The sequence below is a fragment of the Pan paniscus genome, chromosome 9 (genome assembly GCF_029289425.2).
Source record: "Pan paniscus chromosome 9, NHGRI_mPanPan1-v2.0_pri, whole genome shotgun sequence".
Taxonomy (NCBI): Eukaryota; Metazoa; Chordata; class Mammalia; order Primates; family Hominidae; genus Pan; species Pan paniscus.
The window spans coordinates 19872597-19890156 of NC_073258.2; the positions used below are offsets into that span (position 1 = coordinate 19872597).

A 17560-nucleotide genomic window follows, 5' to 3' on the forward strand; every position below is an offset into this window, starting at 1 on the left:
TCCTCTATCTTTAAGACTCACTTCAAATGTCACCTCTTCTTGGCCAAGTCTTTCCTTAGGCTCCCACACAAAGCTGGCCACATCTTTCTCTGTGCACACAATAGCACTTTGTCCCCAACTCTGCCATGGGACTCACCAAGCTGTGCTGAACTTTCTCCCTTTACCCTCCTGTCTCCCCACAAGCGTTTGTGTGGCCCAGACACAGGCCTGGCTTGTGAGTGTGGTGGTGGAGCCAAAGAACCCCTTCCCCAACTGGGTCTGCTCCTCTCTGTGCCTCAGTTTCCTTATCTGTAAAATGGGGACTAACATCTCTTTTTAAAATGGGATTTAATCACTATGAGAGATTAATCATTTTTTTTAGTATTAATTTAATGAGTTAATAATTATGAAGAGTTCAGAACAGTGCCTGGCAGGTAGTAAGTCCTGTGTTTGTTACATAAAACTAAGTGAGAATAAGTGGACATAAATTCTATATCCACAGCAGCAGGCAGCGAGTGGCCCTCTGTAGATGTTAGTGGGATGAATAGATCCAGCCACACTTCTTCCCAGGCCTTTACAGTGTGCATCCCAGTGGTACCAGGCTTTATTTGACTCTCGTTTTCTTATCATCCATCTTTTCTTTTTCTTTTTCTTTCTTTCTTTCTTGTCTGGGGTTCTCTCTGTCTCTGTCTCTGTCTCTCTCTCTTTCTTTTCTTTCCTTTTCTGTTACTTTCTTTCTTTTTCTTTTTTTTGAGACCAGGTCTCACTCTGTCACCCAAGCTGGAGTGCAGTGGTGTGACCACAGCTCACTGCAGCCTCAACCTCCAGGCTCAATTGATTCTCCTGCCTCAACCTCTCAAGTAGCTGGGACTACAGGTGCACAACACCACACCTGGCTAATTTTTGTATTTTTTGTAGAGATGGGGTCTCGCTATGTTGCCCAGGCTGGTCTCAAACTCATGGACTCAAGTGATTCTCCCACCTCAGCCTCCCAAAATGCTGGGATTTCAGGCGTGACCCGCCACACCTGACTTCTTTTCTTTTTCTGGAACCACTTTATTGAGGTATGCCTGACATGTAAAGTGCTGTATATATTTAGTGTATACAACCTGATGAGTTTGGGGATAAATGTGCACGTGTGAAAGCATCACCACCATCAAGGACATAGACAGTGCCCTTCATCTTTTCAGAGGCTCTTGACATGTCAGCTAGTTTGTAGTATTTCACCCTGTGCCTGGCACAGCAATCACGCCCTGCTTCTCCTTGCTCTCCTTCCTCGCTTGCTGCTCCTTCTCCTCCAAAAGTTGAGGTGCCCCGGGCTCTGTCCTAGGTCTCCTCTCCATCTGCACCGTCTCTCTAAGTGACCTCATTCATCTCAGGGGTTTAAATACCACTCACACCCCCAAGGACCTACCGATGCTTATCTCCAGGCCAGACCTACAGCCTTCTCAGTCACCTCTAGCAGGCATCTCAAACTTACAGCATTCGAAGTGGAACGCTAGGTTTCCACCACCTCCTGCTCTGTCTCCACCAACCTGCTCCGTCTCCACCAAATGTGGATTTACCCTTGATACCTCTCTTTCTACGCTCGCAGCCAATCCATCAGCAAAGCCTGTCAGTTTTTCCTTTAACATGTATCCTGAATCCGACCCATTCTCACCCGAGTCCGAGCCCCTGCCTCTGGCCTGGGCTCCTGCAGGAGCCTCCTGACTGAGGTCCCCCTTCTACTCTTGGGCCCCTCAGTGGATTCTCTACAGAGCAGCCAGAACAATTCCTTTTAAATGTAAATCATTCACACTTACAAGAAAATCCTGATCTGACCATGGCCTACCAGGCCCCTACCACCCCTCCGACCCATTTCTCACCATTCTCCACTCACGATTCCTCTGGGACACGCTGTCCTACTTGCTGTTCCATACAGGCGGGCATCTGCTTGCCTCAGGGCCTTCACACTTGCTGCTTCCACTTTAGGGAATGCTCTTCTACATGTATCCCTGTGGCTCCTTCTCCTCACTTCTTCTAGGTCTCTGCTCAGATGTCACCTCTTCAGAGAGGCCTTCGTGACTGCCTACCTTGTTACTTACTATCTCTCTCTCCCCATCTTAGTTTATTTTTTCATAGAATTTATCACTATCTGGCATTGTATGATACTTTTGTCGATTTCCTTTTAACTATCTGTCTTCCCTACTGGAATGTACTGTCTAAGACAGCAAGGGCTTTATTTTGTTTTTTGATGCTTAGAGTACTGCCTGGCATATATTAAGGGCTCAGTCAATATTTATTGCCTATGTGAATAAATGAATGATTAACAAATTCCTAGAGAGTGGTGGCTCTTTCTGATCTTATTCATCCCAACCAGTTGTCAGATGCCTGGCCTCAGGCAGAATACACAGCTATGCTCATAAATGCATGATTGCTGAAGAGGCAATAAATACTTTTAAGCCAATGAGTAACCAAGTTCCTGCCCTGTGCTGGTGCTGCGAACAGAAGAGCAGTCTCCCTTTGAAAGCTGGTTCTCTGAGGGAGAAAACAGTCTCTGACCAAGCCCTGCTCCCCCACATCCTGGCCCAAGGTTGCTACTAGTTACTGGAAGGGCATGCAAGTGCTCCTGGCGGCCTTGGGGTAACTTCACAAATCAAAGGGAGTCAATGCCTGGAGCCTGTTGGCTCCCACTGGACACTCTGCAGGTATCAGCTGGAAACAGTGTGGTTACTGTGGGCCCAGAGCAGCCGGTACTTTAATTGCTAGTTAGTTTTGACTGTCTTGTGAGGTAAGTACTACAAACTCCATCTCATAGCTGAAGAAACTAAAACTCAGGGAGAGTGGGTGGCTTGGTCAAGGTCTCCCTGACAGTGACAGGGCTAAGATTTGGTCCCAGTTCTGCTAACTCCAGATAATAATCAACATGGACATTTCTTGAGAGCTCCCTAAGTGCCAGGGTCTATTTAAGCTCCCCACACACATGTAGGTCTCATTCAGCATTCATGGTAACCTTATTCGTTAAATATTGTTATCTCTTTTCACAAGTAAGAGCACTGAGGCACAGAGAGATTAAGTAACTTGCTCAAGGTCACAGAGCACTTTCCATTAGAACACACTACCTTAAATATCACCTCCAACAACTAAGGATTTAGATCACAAACCATTTCTTCCAAAACACTAAGGAAGAGACCCCTACAAAGCAAACAACAGCAAGCTGTAAATTTCTCCCAGCAAGCTGTAAAATCCTCTGTGCTTCATCCTCTCTCCCCAGTTCCTGGATGATCCCCAACCTGGGAGGGGAAGGCTGTGGCTGTCTCCAAGGCAGCAGGGCACAAAGTCCAGCCTGGGCCTTGCCTAGCACATGGCGCCTGCCCTGCTTGCACACAGGGATATTAATAAGTAATGACTGTTGCGATGAGGAAGAGTAGGGCAGAGGAAACGTGGAGGTCTGAGGCCCTTTGGAGCCTGTGGGACCTGGGGAAGAGGAACAGGGCAAACCCAGGGTCTGCATCAGACACCAGGGACCCTGGAGATGATTCTCACAAAAAAGAGAGAGCAGGTACCCCACAGAGTGAAGGCAGAAGACCTGATGTCATTTCAGGCCGGGGCAGGAAAGTGAAATTCAACCCTGAGTCTTGGGTTGGGGGATGGAAGGCTGAGCTCCTTCAAACTGGGTTGCCTGAAATCTACACTCACAAAATGTCCTTAGTGGCTGAAATTTCTTCCGACATGTCTCTTTGCAACAGGATGTAACAGTGAATGCTCTCTCAAGCTCCCCTTGGTATTCGCCAGCCCCTAAATTCCTACTGAACTTCCAGCTATCACCCACCCCTGGGAGCAGGACCAGGGATGCCCAAGACCTTGTTTTCAGGAGCCTTCTGCCAGTTTGAGCTGTCCCTTTGTGCCCTTACAAAAGCTTGGCCTCAACACGCAGCACCCAGACATGGGTAATTACCAGGGTAGGGTCTGCCTCCCACCTACACCACCAGCAAAGGGCCCAGACTGGGTATGGCTGAGAGGATGCTCAAAACATGCTTATTAAATGAATAATTGACCCCGGGCCCTTGGCCCCAAGCCCCTGTGGCCCCTACACTGGCTGGCTCCTTGGGCTCCTATGGGCCTCTTTATGGGAAGGAAGGGGTTAAGCACCCTGACCTGCCCTACCTGAGCTCAGCCCTCAGACCAGGAAGAGGTTTGGCTTGGTCTAAAGACACTGCCCCTGGGGTCTTTGGGAGAGCCTTGGGTCACACAGTTATCAATAGTTACCTGCCCCTCAGGCAGGGCCTGTGGGGAGCTCCAGATACCACCCCCGCACCCCCCCCCCCACCAGCTTCATCCCCAGACTCAGAGGCATCCTAAGGCTTGGTGGGGAAGTAGGCTGGATCTCTTTGATGGCCCTGTCTGGTCTCAGGGCCTCAGCAGATTCTGCACAGCTTTGTGAATCATTCTCAAAATGCCCTGTGTGAAACCTGGCCGCTTCCAGAGATGGTCCTTGAGAATCCCAGACCACCAGTGAGGCCCCTCACTGGGACACACCAGGGTGGACCCGGCTCTGCCTGAAGGATCTGGCCGGCCAGAGCCCAGCTCCGACGCCCTCAGTACCTCCTCCCTTCCTCCCCACCGCACCCGGGTCAGCACCAGCTCCTCAGCTACTTCTCAGACCCTAAGAAACGCCCTTAGGCAGGCAGGGCTGAAATGCTTCTAACTCATGTTCTGAGGTCAAAAGGCAGAGAGAGAGACGTCTAGTTTCCCTTCTCCCAACCCTCACCTCTCAGATACTGCCCCAGACTGTCTCCACATGCCTCAACAGCCCTGAGCTGGGAGCACTAGGAAGGAGAGGGGCTTGCCCACAAAGGGGGCACCTCAGAAAAGCGGCCAAGACTGGAAGGAATTCAAACCCCAGAGACGTCCCTGCCCCTGGAAGGCAGAGGGAGAAAGGCTGGCAGAAGATGGACCCGTTTAGCAGTCCCTGAGCCGGGAGTCCCCGCATTCCCTCCCTCACTTTACTGGGGATCCCTGCTGCCAGCCAAACGACCCTCGGGTGTCCCAGCCCAACCAGAGCCATCAGGTGGGGCCGGAAAAGGGAGGGGCTGTGCCGGGGTGTCCACCCCCTACCCACCGCGCCCAGGACTCCGGAGTCCCAGAAGCCTGGGGCGCCCTGCAGCTCTGACCTTATGCCGGAATTCTCGGGCCACTTTTCGGTCCATGGCTGGGCCAGGTCCAGCTGCGTCGTTGCACGACCCGTTCCTTCGGGTGCCCGGCTGCCAGGAGCTGGAAAGAGCCGCGAACGCGACCGGGCCAGCCGCCCTCGGAGCTGGGGGCGGGGCCTGAGCGCGGAGGGGCGGGGCCTGAGCGCGGAGGGGCGGGGCCAGGCCTCTGTGGGGCGGGGCTGCTGCGAGGCTGGAGTCGCCGGTGCTGAATCGTCGCCTCCCACTGAAGCCTGGGAGCAAATGGGCCCCAGTGTGCCTATGGGCCTGAAGTGGCAGTAGCTGGGCTTCAAGCTGGTATTTCTCTGGAAGTGGTACCTGAACACATGCGTTTGAGGAAGAAGATCGTGGAGACGTAGGGAGGAGGTTTGGGACTTTTTTGTGGGGACCAGAATAGAGAGATACGGAAACTATTTACACGGGCAGGGGGCGGGGCAATCTAGTCCGTTTTCTCTGGATACTCTTTTTTTTCCCCCCCCCCCGAGACGGAGTCTCGCTCTGTCGCCCAGGCTACGGTGCAGTGGCATGATCTTGGCTCACTGCAAGCTCCGCCTCCCGGGTTCACGCCATTCTCCTGCCTCAGCCTCCCGAGTAGCTGGGACTACAGGCGCCCGCCACCCCGCCCGGCTAATTTTTTTTTGTATTTTTAGTAGAGATGGGGTTTCACCGTGTTCGCCAGGATGGTCTCGATCTCCTGACCTCGTGATCCGCCCACCTCGGCCTCCCAAAGTGCTGGGATTACAGGCGGGGGCCACCGCGCCCGGCCTTCTCTGGATACTCTTGTCGAGTTTCATGGCCCTCCTGGACTGTCAGCCCTTGCTACGCCCTCACCTCCAGCGTACCTTCAGTCCTGGCTTCCTCCTGCACTTTTCCACCAGGGAGAAATCAATCCTTGTTCTGTGAATTCCTTGGGGACAGGGCTGGGTTTTACTGTGGGCCGCAGGGGTCTGAATCAGTGTGTGTGAGAGTGCCCCCCTCAACTGATTTCCCCTCCCACCTTCCCTAACACCTCCACCCCCAACAAAACAAGACAAAACAAAACCCAAACCCAACACACTCACATATCCATCGAAGCCTGGCAGAGCCTGGCAGTGACATTTTGATCTATGGCTGACCTTCACCCAGGGCCCAGACCCTCTGGTTCATTTAATTCAATTTGGTCAGCATTTGCTTAACTCCTAGGTCTAGTGCTTGGTGCAAAGACAATGATGAACCAGGCCTGGAAAGGAATGAAAGGAAAGATACATCAAAGACAATGATGAACCAGGCCTGGAAAGGAATGAAAGGAAAGAGGGGCTAGGAGAGGGGTGATAAAAATGTGTAAATCAGAGGCTAAGTATGGGGGGCTTGTGCCTGAACTTAACCCAGGGAGGCACCTGAGCCCTTTGTGCCCTGTCAAGGGCAGGGGCAAGGAGATGGACAGCAGCTTACATCAGGTAACCACTTACAATTGTAACTCTGGGGCACCTAAACACCCCTCTGCGTCCCTCTCCCCAATAGCTGAAGTTTTACAAGCACACTATTTTTGTTGCCTAGTTTAAGATGTAAATCCCTCTTGGAGAAGAACCTTAAAATATGATCTGTTTTCTCACCTTAGCATTAACTATTAAGTCAGCGATAAAATGGAAAGACTTGTGGGATTTTTGAATGGTCCAGAAAAGGCCACACAAAATGCATTCCCCTCCGACTTACTTCATTTATTCTCTACATTGGAAAAGAATGTCATACGGCTGTTTATTTTGTATTTAGAATCCTGGCAGAGGTGAATGAATGTCCTTACCCAGGGGAATGCTGTTCACCTGCCACCCCAATCCTTATTTTACATTGGCCATCACCCCTACAGACTCCCTCCACCTTAAAATGCCCCCTGCTTTGTTTCGAGAATAGCATTGAGACCTGGTTCTCCTCTCTCATGAATTTTTGTTTCAAGCTTCCTTGGAGACAATCAGCCTTTGCCTGTTCCTTAACCAGCATTCCTTAAGGCTCCATCCTTAGCTCTTTCCTCGTCATCTTCCCATCTGTGCCCCCAGCTTCCTCCTGTGTGAAGATAGCTGTGTTTGCTTTATTTACCACTATATGCCTAGAACAGTGCATGGCATGGAATTAATGCCAAACAAATTTGTTGAGTGAATGAATGAATGAATGAATGCATCTCAAATCTATACCCTTGCCTAGAAGTCTACTGCGGCCAATACCACCACGACCACCACCACCACCATCATCATCATCCTCTGTAAGACCTAGCATCTATTTGGTGTTCCCTAAGTGATGATGAAGTGAATGATGTACAGATTCCCCAGGTGCTCAGTCCCATGTTTTTGCCATTTTAAAATTCCTCCTGGGCAGACAGTGGACCTCGTTCACACATATAAAGTTGTTTTGTCAAAGTTTGGCCTTGATGGTAGCAATAACATAGGAGTATGAAACACTTTTATTATTCAATCGTCATTTCCTGAGCTAGGGCAGGAGCTGGTGCTGGGCATTCAGAGGACTAAGGCATGATCCATTCCCTAGAGGTGCTCAAAACTGGTCATAGGATACGGATGTGGAGACCCATGTGGAAGCTGAGGTGGGGCATGGTGGGAACATAGGCTAGGACTCTGCAGGCTCTGTTATTGACCACTGACCCCTGAGTGGCATGTCCCAGGGCCTCAGCATGGCCCTCTGTAAAAGGAGAGGATAGGGCCAGACTCATACCTGCATCTTGGGTCTCTGGTATTGGGCTTCCAGGACCCAGGTAAGGGGAGCTGGAGGTTGCATAGGCTGCCTCTATGCTTCCCTAGAAAATTTAGGGCTGAGTAATCTGAATCCAGCCTCCCCTGGGGAGGTGTGGCCACAGGCCAAGAAAAGCAGAGGCTGGGCTATGGACAGGCGCCTAAATTATGGTAATAAGCTGGGTACTCCTGTCACTCTAGTTCGGGGAGGAGCTGAGAGCCTGGGAGGAGGGGCTGAGGGAGCCTTGGGGCATGAGAGCAAGAGGGACCTCGGCTGCGGAGTGGAGGTGTGACCCTGCCTTAGCCCGGGGAGGCACCTCGGGAGGCTGTCCCTGCGCTCAAGTCCTCTGGTCCCCTCGTGTCCCTATGGGAGTCCTGGCGTCTGCGCTCTGCTGGCTGCTTTGTGTCTGGCTGCCCTGGGGTGAGCAGGCAGCCGAGTCCCTGCGGGTGCAGCGCCTCGGTGAGAGGGTTGTGGACTCAGGGAGGTCGGGGGCTCGAGGAATGAGAAACGTTAAAGGAATGAGGAATGGGCCCGCGCAGGTTGGAGAGAGGGAGGAAAGAGAGGTTTGAGGGAGAGCAGAGGGACACCCAGGAGGAGCAGTCAGGGGAGGAGGGACCCCGAAGCCAACAGAGGCAGGCCTATGACCGTGGGGGAAAGAGTCCAAAGTTAGGCTGGGTGGAAGAGACCCGAGGTGGGGAACTAGAGAGAGCTGGGGGCCAAAGACTGAGAGTAAACAGGGAGATCCTGGCTGGAGAAGGGTCATCAGGAAGGGAGAGAAAGGATTTGAGAAGGCTGCAGGGAGGGAGAATGGGGGAATGCTCAGTGGCGTGGGAGAGGCTTTCTAGCAGTGGGGGCCAGGTGGTGGGAGGCCCCAGTAAAGACAAGCACAATTTGAGTGGAGAATAATCCCCCTCCCCAGCCGCAGCACCCGTTCTATGGGGCAGTGCAGAGCCACAGCCAGAGCCAGCCGGGGAACCCAGGTGAGTAGGTGTGAGCTGTGGCGGCCCCACCCACAGCTCCCATCGGTATTTCTGGCATCAGAGACCCCAGGGCTTTAGCACTTAGGGTGGGATAGGCCAGGGGACTGCGGGGAGGCATAACCCATCCTAGCCCCCCATCCATGCCAGACTCTTGTTTCCTCCAGCAGCAGCCACCAGGAGGCGACCCTTGCCATGGGGGACACGGCTACAGTCGTGGGAGGCCAGGTAAGGGGGGTCTGGGGAGGAGGCTTCATTGAGCAGGAGCTCATGTCTATCTGGATCTGAGGCTGGCAGGGAGCTCTGTAGGTTACAGGAGGGGTCTCTGGAGTTGTTCAGAAAGGAACAAGCAGGTTCCTGGTATGTGTCTGAGGTGTGCAAATTCATAAAACCCTTCTATTCTTTTTAATCTCTTGGGGGTCTGTAGTCCACTCTTTTTTTTTTTTTTTTTTTTTTTTTTAGGAGAGGTGGGCACCAGGGCTCTTTCAGGAGAGAGCTGAGCTCTCCCTTCTGGCAGGTAAAAGTAGAAAGATGAACGTTTAGAAGAATGGAGTTCTCTTTTCCCTGACTGGCCTGCGAAGGCCCTCAACCCTGTCAGAGGCTCCTCTCCATACCCTGAGCGGAGCCTCAGGAATGCAGGCAAGACAAAAACTAGGCCACCTGGTGGAAGATGCAAGGAAGGTTTGGTTGAGAAGCAGAGCCCTGAACTCATCCTTTGAGCCTTTTTTTTCTTTTTTTGAGTCGGGGTCTTGCTCTGTGACACAGGCTGGAGTGCAGTCGCATAATCATAGTTCACTGCAGCCTCAACTTCCTGGGCTCAAGTGATCCTGGTGCCTCCATTACCTGAGTAGCTAGGACTATAGGTGTGTGCCACCATGCCTGGTTGAATTTCAATTTTTTTGGTAGAGACAGAGTCTCACTATGTTGCCCAGGCTGGTCTTGAACTCCTGGCCTCAAGTGATCCTTCTGTGTCAGCCTCCCAAAGTGCTGGGATTAGGCATGAGCCACTGAGCCCGGCCTCTATCCTTTGAGTCTTGACCGTTCCACTGCCCATCTTCGCACGGTCCTCTGTGTTTGTGGGAGAGGTGGCAGTTTTGTTTTCTCCCTTTGCCAAACTTCTTTGGTCTCTGGATCAGGTGACTCAGGTCTACTTTCTAATCCTGGCCCGCATTTGTCTCCCTCTTTCTATAACTACAGATGAGCTATAAGTTCCACCCACCTGCAGCTAGGTCCCCCAAAGCAGCTGAGCCTCAGCTCAAGTGCCCCTGCCTCAGCCCCAGCGGTCAGCTCTGGGGAGCCCCTTGAGCCAGCAGATTGGGGAGAATAGTTTATAACAGCAATGAGTCCCAACTCCTGCCCTTTGGAAATAGACATGAAGACCCCAAGGTGGAGTGAAGGGGGATGGTGTGGGCATGCTTCTTCTCTGATGTGGATTTCCTGGATCTTTTACTTCTTCTTTGCCCACACTTCCAGGCCCTAAGATTTAGAATCACAGTCAAATACTGCTTGAGTTGGAAGGTAATGGAGTCATTTTTTTGTAGGTAGGGAAATTGAGGTGGGTGGATGACTTGCGGGGGCCCCGCAATGAGCAGGTGGAGCAGAGTCTCCTGGCAGAGCCAGGCCGCGCATACAGGACTTCAGGAATCCCCATGTTTTAGTGGGGGAGATGACCCTTCTCCAAACACTTCATTTCCCTGTGGGTATCCTCCCGTGCTGGTTTCCAGGGTAGGCATCCCGCCTTTTCCTTGGGGAAGGGTCATAAGTGAGTGGACCAGGCAACCTGGGGAGGTTTCTCACGCTGCTCCTCAGAGCAACAAGGAATTAGAATGGCCTCCCTCTAAGGTGACAGGAGTTGGGGGGTGGGGGACTGAGGCCCATGTACCAGGGATACTTCAAGGGCTCCTGTTTGGAATGCCCTCTTCATGAAGTGGGGGTGTGCCCCAGACCAGTAGGCAACCAATCTTCATTTCAATGCTGTCCCGCTTCTACAGAGCTCAACCATTTTCTAGAGAATTGTTGTAGACAGGGGTCCATGGATGGGGGAAAATAAAAACACATTGTTATTTACAGAAACCTCAATCCAACTGAAATTCAGCATCCTTTTCAATTATTATTATAGTCTACAAACCACAAGAGTATTTGCAGTGTTTTTGACTGTCACCAATAGACATGACAGATATTTTCCTACCACTTATAGATGTTGCTGTCTCAAGATATCATTTATGTTCATCACTACTTCAAAATTTTGGCAGTGATAAGGCCCACTGCTAGATCTTTTATTTATTGAGTTATTAAAGAAGCACAAATATTACTAAATTACACATTTTTATAAAATATTTTCATAAAATGATATTGTGATATAAGTGATTTCCTTTGTAACCTTATCCTTTATTTTATGTTTTTAAGAACATTATTCTGAGAAGGTGTCCACATAGGGTCACTAAATTATCTAAGGGGTTCGTGGCATAAAAATGATTAAGAGCGCCTGATTGATTAGCCCCTGAAGACTAATCATTTGGACAAGATTTAAGAAATCCTTTAGAAAATGGCTTTGACTCTTTGCATCACAGGTTGTCTCATCCTCATGACTCATTTATCTCAGAGGCCACATCTGAAGTGGGAGTGAAGAGTGAGGACACGAAGATGAGTTTAATTACAGCTCTCTGGTGGCTACAGGATGCGGGTTGTTTCCTGTGACCCTGCCCTCTCCTATTTCCTGTGGTCTCTGAGGGCCCCATAAGATAGATTAGTACCCGGGTGGGAAACCTGACTCCTGGGGCTGGGGCTGGGTCCACTGGGTAAGGATTGCTCGGGAGAACCCAGGAACCAGGGGCCAAAGTAGGTGAGGACACCAAAATCTGGCTAAGATGTCAGGAAGACCATGAAGATGAAAGGTGTGAGCGTCAGGGACAAGGTGGCCAGGCTGTGCCTGCCAGGGCAGGGCCAAGAGCTGGGGTTGGCTCCAGGGACCAAGGGCCTGAATATTTCCTATGTTCAAGTCCTCTGCTGGATGACAACGAGGGAGGCTGACATGTGAGGTAAATACCCACAGTGCAGTTTGTGCCTTGTTGGCCCTATGAACAAGCACATAAGCTCCAAGAGGGCAGGTACTCTGCCCTGTTCTCTGCATCCAGCACAATGCTTGGCACAGGGTTCTGGGGACGTTGTACAAATGAGGAGGCTGAACCTCTAAGGGAGGAGGAGCCAACTGTGCCCAGGATGCCGGTTCCAAGTGACATTAGACGTCTCGGACTGGAGTTCTGAGAGGGCTGGTGTGTAAGTCATCTAGTCCTGTGGTGACTGAACACCCCTGTTGTTATACAGTCCTGATTTCAGGCGGTTCATGTCTGGAGAGACCATGCTCTGGGAGTTCTGTCTGGAAAATAGGGTTTCTAAGCCACACTTGGCCTGTCTCCTCCTTAGACCTGAGGTATCAGGGCAGGAGTCCTGACTGGGAGCTGAGTTGTGAGGACAGTGGGGTTGATCTGTGGGCTGCTGGTTTTGCTGTTCTTGGAAGAACCCCAAAGGAAGGTTGGGGTGGGGGTGGCTGTGGGGGTGAGATGTTCCCCTGACCTGGGGTGAGGGGCTGCCTTTGTTCCTTAGCTCTGCCTCAAGCTCGTTATCCAGACAAGGGATTGTGTGTAAGGCTGTGGAGGACATAAGGGTTTACTGGGAGAAAGGGAAGAAAAGGAGGCTGGCAGGTATTGGGGCATGGAGGGGAGGGGGTGTGTTCCAGCCATGGGCCTCATGGTCTGCCACAGAGATGCCACTTGGGAAGGTAAGAGCTAAGCCTTTGTTCCTCTGAGCCCAGGGCAGGCCTAAACATTCTCCTCTGCCTCTTGAGGGGGCCAGGCGAGGAGGAGTGGCTGGGGCACTGAGGGGCAGGGGCTCCTCCCTCTGGGAGATGAACAAAGAGGGCTGTGGCCACCAGGAAGCCTGCCTGGGAACCCGTCCTGAGGTCAGCCCTCGATGTGTTCTCTTCCTCCTGTCTTCACAAGCAGGCTGAAGCCCCAGACTCTGTGGCCATGTCTTCCTGGGAAAGGCGGCTCCATCGGGCCAAGTGTGCACCATCCTGTAAGTGGCACCTTCACTGTGGTCCATGGGTTGTGCATGGGAGAGCCCTGGCAGAGGCCTGAAAGGGCAGAGGGCAGGTGGGGCTTCCCTCAGGCCTCCATGACCCCTTTTTCCTGCTTGGCATCTCCTTCCACCCACCCTGGCCCCGGCCACCATGCCATTTGGCATTCTCCTCCCTGCCTGAGGAGAGCTTCCTCTCTAGAGTCCTGTTCCTATGACCATGGCCCGGGACTGCCCCCTCACAGGCTGACTCCAGTGAGTCCAGTTGTTTCCCCCTCCATCCCACCCGGTTCTGTGGCTTCTTTCTACTTTCTGTGGTATTGCCCTTCATCTTGTGTTGTCTGTAGCCCCCACTCCCTGTCCTGTGTCCATGGTCCCCCTCACCTGTCCTAGGTCTGTGGCCTCTCCTCCCACCTATCCTGTGTCTGTTCCTACCTCCCCCACCTGTCCTGTGTCCCCCACCTGTCCTGTGTCTCCCACCTGTCCTGTGTCCCCCACCTGTCCTGTGTCTCCCACCTGTCCTGTGTCCCTCACCTGTCCTGTGTCCCTCACCTGTCCTATGTCCCCCACCTGTCCTGTGTCTCCCACCTGTCCTGTGTCTCCCACCTGTCCTGTGTCCCTCACCTGTCCTGTGTCCCTCACCTGTCCTATGTCCCCCACCTGTCCTGTGTCCCTCACCTGTCCTATGTCCCCCACCTGTCCTGTGTCTCCCACCTGTCCTGTGTCTCCCACCTGTCCTGTGTCCCTCACCTGTCCTGTGTCCCTCACCTGTCCTATGTACCCCACCTGTCCTGTGTCTCCCACCTGTCCTGTGTCTCCCACCTGTCCTGTGTCCCTCACCTGACCTGTGTCCCTCACCTGTCCTGTGTCTCCCACCTGTCCTGTGTCCCTCACCTGTCCTGTGTCCCTCACCTGTCCTGTGTCTCCCACCTGTCCTCTCACATCATAGCTCCTTTCCTCGCTGCCCTCTGCTCTGCTTTGTCTTCTCTTCGTCTATGGTTGTTCTTGCTACAGGCCTCTCCTCCATCGCCTGGTTACCCCCGTGGCTTCTTCCCTGAGTGTGTGGAGCAGTGAGAAGGAGCAGCAGCTGCAGATCTCTGGGCAGTCCCCCTGCTCACCCCACATGCTCCCCATTCTCAGTTCTGCCTGCCTTGCTTGCTAGCCAGGAACAGCTCTAGCAACTGAAGGCCCAGGTGGGGCTGGCCTGGGGGCCACTTGATGCACATCAAAGGCAGATGCCCTGCGACCCCACCCCACCGGCTTGCCAGGGAGGGGGCAGGGCTGTGGTCTGAGGCACCAGCTTGTGCTAGCTGCTGAGGAATGTTGGGGCTGGGGCTGCCTGTTATGGGGGTCTGGATCCTGTGAAGCCTGAGAGGGCTGCCTCCCTGGGTTGTGCCAATCTCAGCTTGATGGGGCAATGACTCTGTGTCTCCCATGCAGACTTGTTCTCCTGCTTCAATGGAGGTGAGTGTGTGCACCCAGCCTTCTGTGACTGCAGACGCTTCAATGCCACTGGACCGCGCTGCCAGATGGGTGGGTCTGGGCTCCACCCCACCCCCAGGAAGGGACCTGGGTGCAGGGAAAGCTAGGGGGAAAGGGAGCAGCACTTCCAGGGCTGGAACCCACCAGCCTCTGGCTTGGTGCCCACTGTAGCTACACAGAGAGGTTCTCTTTTCTCTCCCTCAGTGTACAATGCTGGCCCTGAGAGGGACAGCATTTGCCGGGCGTGGGGGCAGCACCACGTGGAGACATTTGATGGGCTCTACTACTACCTCTCCGGAAAGGGCAGCTACACCCTGGTGGGTCGCCATGAGCCCGAGGGACAGAGCTTCTCCATCCAGGTGAGGCCTCCCCTGCCTTGCCTGTCCAGGAATGCTTCTCTAGGCCCTGGAGGCTGCACTGGCCTGGGCTCTACTTGTCATAGTTAGAGAGACTGGCACCTTCCTCCTTGCATTGCCCCCCAGCTCCCACCCAGGCAGTCTGCACCTGGAAGGAGCTGGGGACTCCACAGCTCTCGCTCACCCACTCACCCTGGCCATTCATTTATTGAGCCACTCATTCATCAAGTATTTACTAAGTGCATACTGTACTCTTTTCTGGCATAAGGTCTGGTGGCGGGAGGTCCTGTAGACAACAACACAGGTATAATCTTTGTCTTCTCAGAACTTATAGTCTAATGAAGAAGGACATCAAATCAGATGACTCATTTCAGGTGCAAATGAGTGCTATGGAGGAGAAATGCCAAATGCTAAACGAACATGTCCTGAAAACCTAATCCTGTTTATTGGGAAGGATGGTGACCTGGGAAAGCTTCCTGGAGAAAGTCACATTTAAGTTGAGGTTTAAGGAATAAATTGGAGTTAGCCAAGTGAAGAGTAGGAGAGTGTGGGCAGACTTGAGAACATTCTGGGGAAAAAGATCATTGGGTGCTAGGAAAGAGAATAGGGCCTCAGAGAAATGATGGACGTCCTGGATGACTCAGTTTAGAGTCACCTCCTCCAAGAAGCCATCCTGGATCTCCTGACCTTCCAATCTGGCTGAAGAGCTCCTCACTGGGTAACTCAAAGTTCCATATTATGACCCTGTCATTGTATTTCTCTTACAAAGGTCTGGTTTTGGGTTGGTTTTCTCTACCAGCTGTGAGCTTCCTAGGCCAGGGGTCATGTCTTTCTCTTTGACAGTGCCTGGATTGGTGCTCAGTAAAGGTTTGTGAACTATAGGAACACGTGTGAAAGCCACTGTCATGCAGGCCTGATTTTCATGCCTAACCTGTGTGCTAAACTGGGAGTCACCTTCAGCCACAGCTCAATACCCCTCCACCTGGAGGAAAGTCTCTTTGGAGAACCAGCTCTGTTGGAGGGCACCTTGGTCAGTACTGAGTTAGGGTCAAGGGGTTGGGGGTGTGGGGAGACCCCAGTGTTCAGTGTCTCCCCTCTGCTAGCCATTTGTGATCCTTCTGTCTCAGTCATGGACCTATGAGCCTGCTCTAGGGGCCATGCCCTGGATGGGCGGGGAACTGCAACCAATTTTCCTCTCTCTGCCTCGGCCTATCACATAGCAGAGATTTTCATGACCTATCATTTCATGATGGATATGTTACAATTACTTAGACTAATGCATTGCCATACACTCGTGGGTTACAAAATCAACTTAACGAATCACAACCATCATTAAAAAATGAGACAAATAAAATAGAAAATATTGTAAGAGTGTATTACGCATGATAGAGATAAGTATTATTTTGTAAAATTTTTAGTTATATATATTTCTTATTGTAGGTCATGGTCACAAAAGCTTGAAAACCCTTTAGTTAGACCATGGGGTAGCTTTCACAGTTCCCACTTGTAGTTGAAGTGGCTCCAGCCTGCTTAATCACATTGAACAGTAATCTGATGGAAGGTGCCTTCCTGGGAAGGGTTTCCACACTTGGCAGGGATAAGCTCTGGGAAGCTCTCCCCTCTACCCCACCCCGTCCTTTGGGTCTATGGCCTTTGAAGTCTGGGTTCTGTCTGAATGGGGGGGGCAGAGGAGATGTGTGTGTGTGTGTGTGTGTGTGTGTGTGTGACAGCAGCACAGGAGTGAGATGTGTGCCGATGGGTGTAGGGGAAAGTTACAATCTGTACCTGCCAGGGGCATGGGGGAAGGGGAGTGTGTGTATAGTGTGTGCACTGAGAGTGTCATGGGAGAAATTTATGGGGTGTGTATAGATATGTGTGTTTGTGTTCTGTATGAGTGTGAGATGGTAGAGTATGTCTGTTGGCCTTCAATCTGATGGTATTTCCTGGGTAGGATAAAGAGAAAAGTTCAGAAATACGGAGATGGCATGATTGACTGGGAAGAGCCCTGGAATCTGAGCCATCCAGACCTGGGCTAGAATCCCAGCTCTGGGATTTCCTAGTTTTCTGTGTGTGGCCTTAGTCACTTCACCTCTCTGTGAATCCATTGCCTCCCCTCTGTGATGTATGGGGACTGAGCGAGATCACAGAGGAAAGGCAGTTGGTATGCAGGGGACAGCCATCGGCATTAGTGAAAACTCAATAAGGTGCGAAGCTCAGGGTCAGGCCTGTGGCAGGAGCCTGCAAACCGGCCTCTGAACTCCCTACTCAGGTACACAATGACCCGCAGTGTGGCTCTTCACCCTACACCTGCTCCAGGGCTGTCAGCCTCTTCTTTGTGGGTGAGCAGGAGATCCATCTGGCCAAGGAGGTCACCCATGGAGGCATGAGGTAACTCTAACACCTTCCACATCGAGCTGTCCTATCCCTGACACTGGTGGTGGTGGATGGGTGAGCATCCGCTCTTCTCAAGCCCAAAGGAAATTGTTTTCTGGGGACAAACAGCAATTTCCACTATCTGGGCGGAAGCATACTGGCAGATCACTGGGTTTCTTGCCAGTGGGGTTTGCAGAATGATTTTTTTTTCCTGGAACTCTCAGATATTGCAGATTTCCAGACAGCAGGCTTTCAGGAAAATAGAGTTTTCCAGTGAGTTGAGAGTTTATCATGATAAGCATGCTTACTTTTCCCTCCCATAATCTTCCCAAATGGATCATACACAGTTTCTACCTCCTCTCAGCAGATTCGGAGTACACTTCCATTTCTGATGACACAGGGTCATTGTGAATGT

The 17560-nt window shown here is 52.0% G+C and overlaps 2 protein-coding genes across 9 annotated transcripts in view; one reads left to right on the plus strand and one right to left on the minus strand.

The window, feature by feature from the left end:
- USH1C (USH1 protein network component harmonin) overlaps nt 1-5278 on the minus strand; it is a 50427-nt gene extending 45149 nt beyond the window's left edge. For all 7 annotated transcript variants that reach the window (XM_008971486.6, XM_034932241.3, XM_034932238.3 and 4 more), the window contains exon 1: nt 5133-5278. In XM_008971486.6, the coding sequence (XP_008969734.1) occupies nt 5133-5168 (36 nt within the window). In that variant the 5' untranslated portion in view covers nt 5169-5278. The remainder of the gene's footprint in view (nt 1-5132) is intronic.
- Nucleotides 5279-8093: 2815 nt separating this feature from the next.
- Nucleotides 8094-17560, plus strand: part of OTOG (otogelin) — a 99865-nt gene continuing 90398 nt past the window's right edge. Inside the window, exons 1-7 of one of the 2 annotated variants that reach the window (XM_008971488.4) lie at nt 8094-8342; nt 8803-8863; nt 9028-9088; nt 12859-12934; nt 14375-14467; nt 14621-14775; nt 17042-17160. In XM_008971488.4, the coding sequence (XP_008969736.4) occupies nt 8135-8342; nt 8803-8863; nt 9028-9088; nt 12859-12934; nt 14375-14467; nt 14621-14775; nt 17042-17160 (773 nt within the window). In that variant the 5' untranslated portion in view covers nt 8094-8134. Of the gene's footprint in view, nt 8423-8802; nt 8864-9010; nt 9089-12858; nt 12935-14374; nt 14468-14620; nt 14776-17041; nt 17161-17560 lie in introns of both variants that reach the window. The other variant, XM_003818215.5, reaches the window with a different exon arrangement.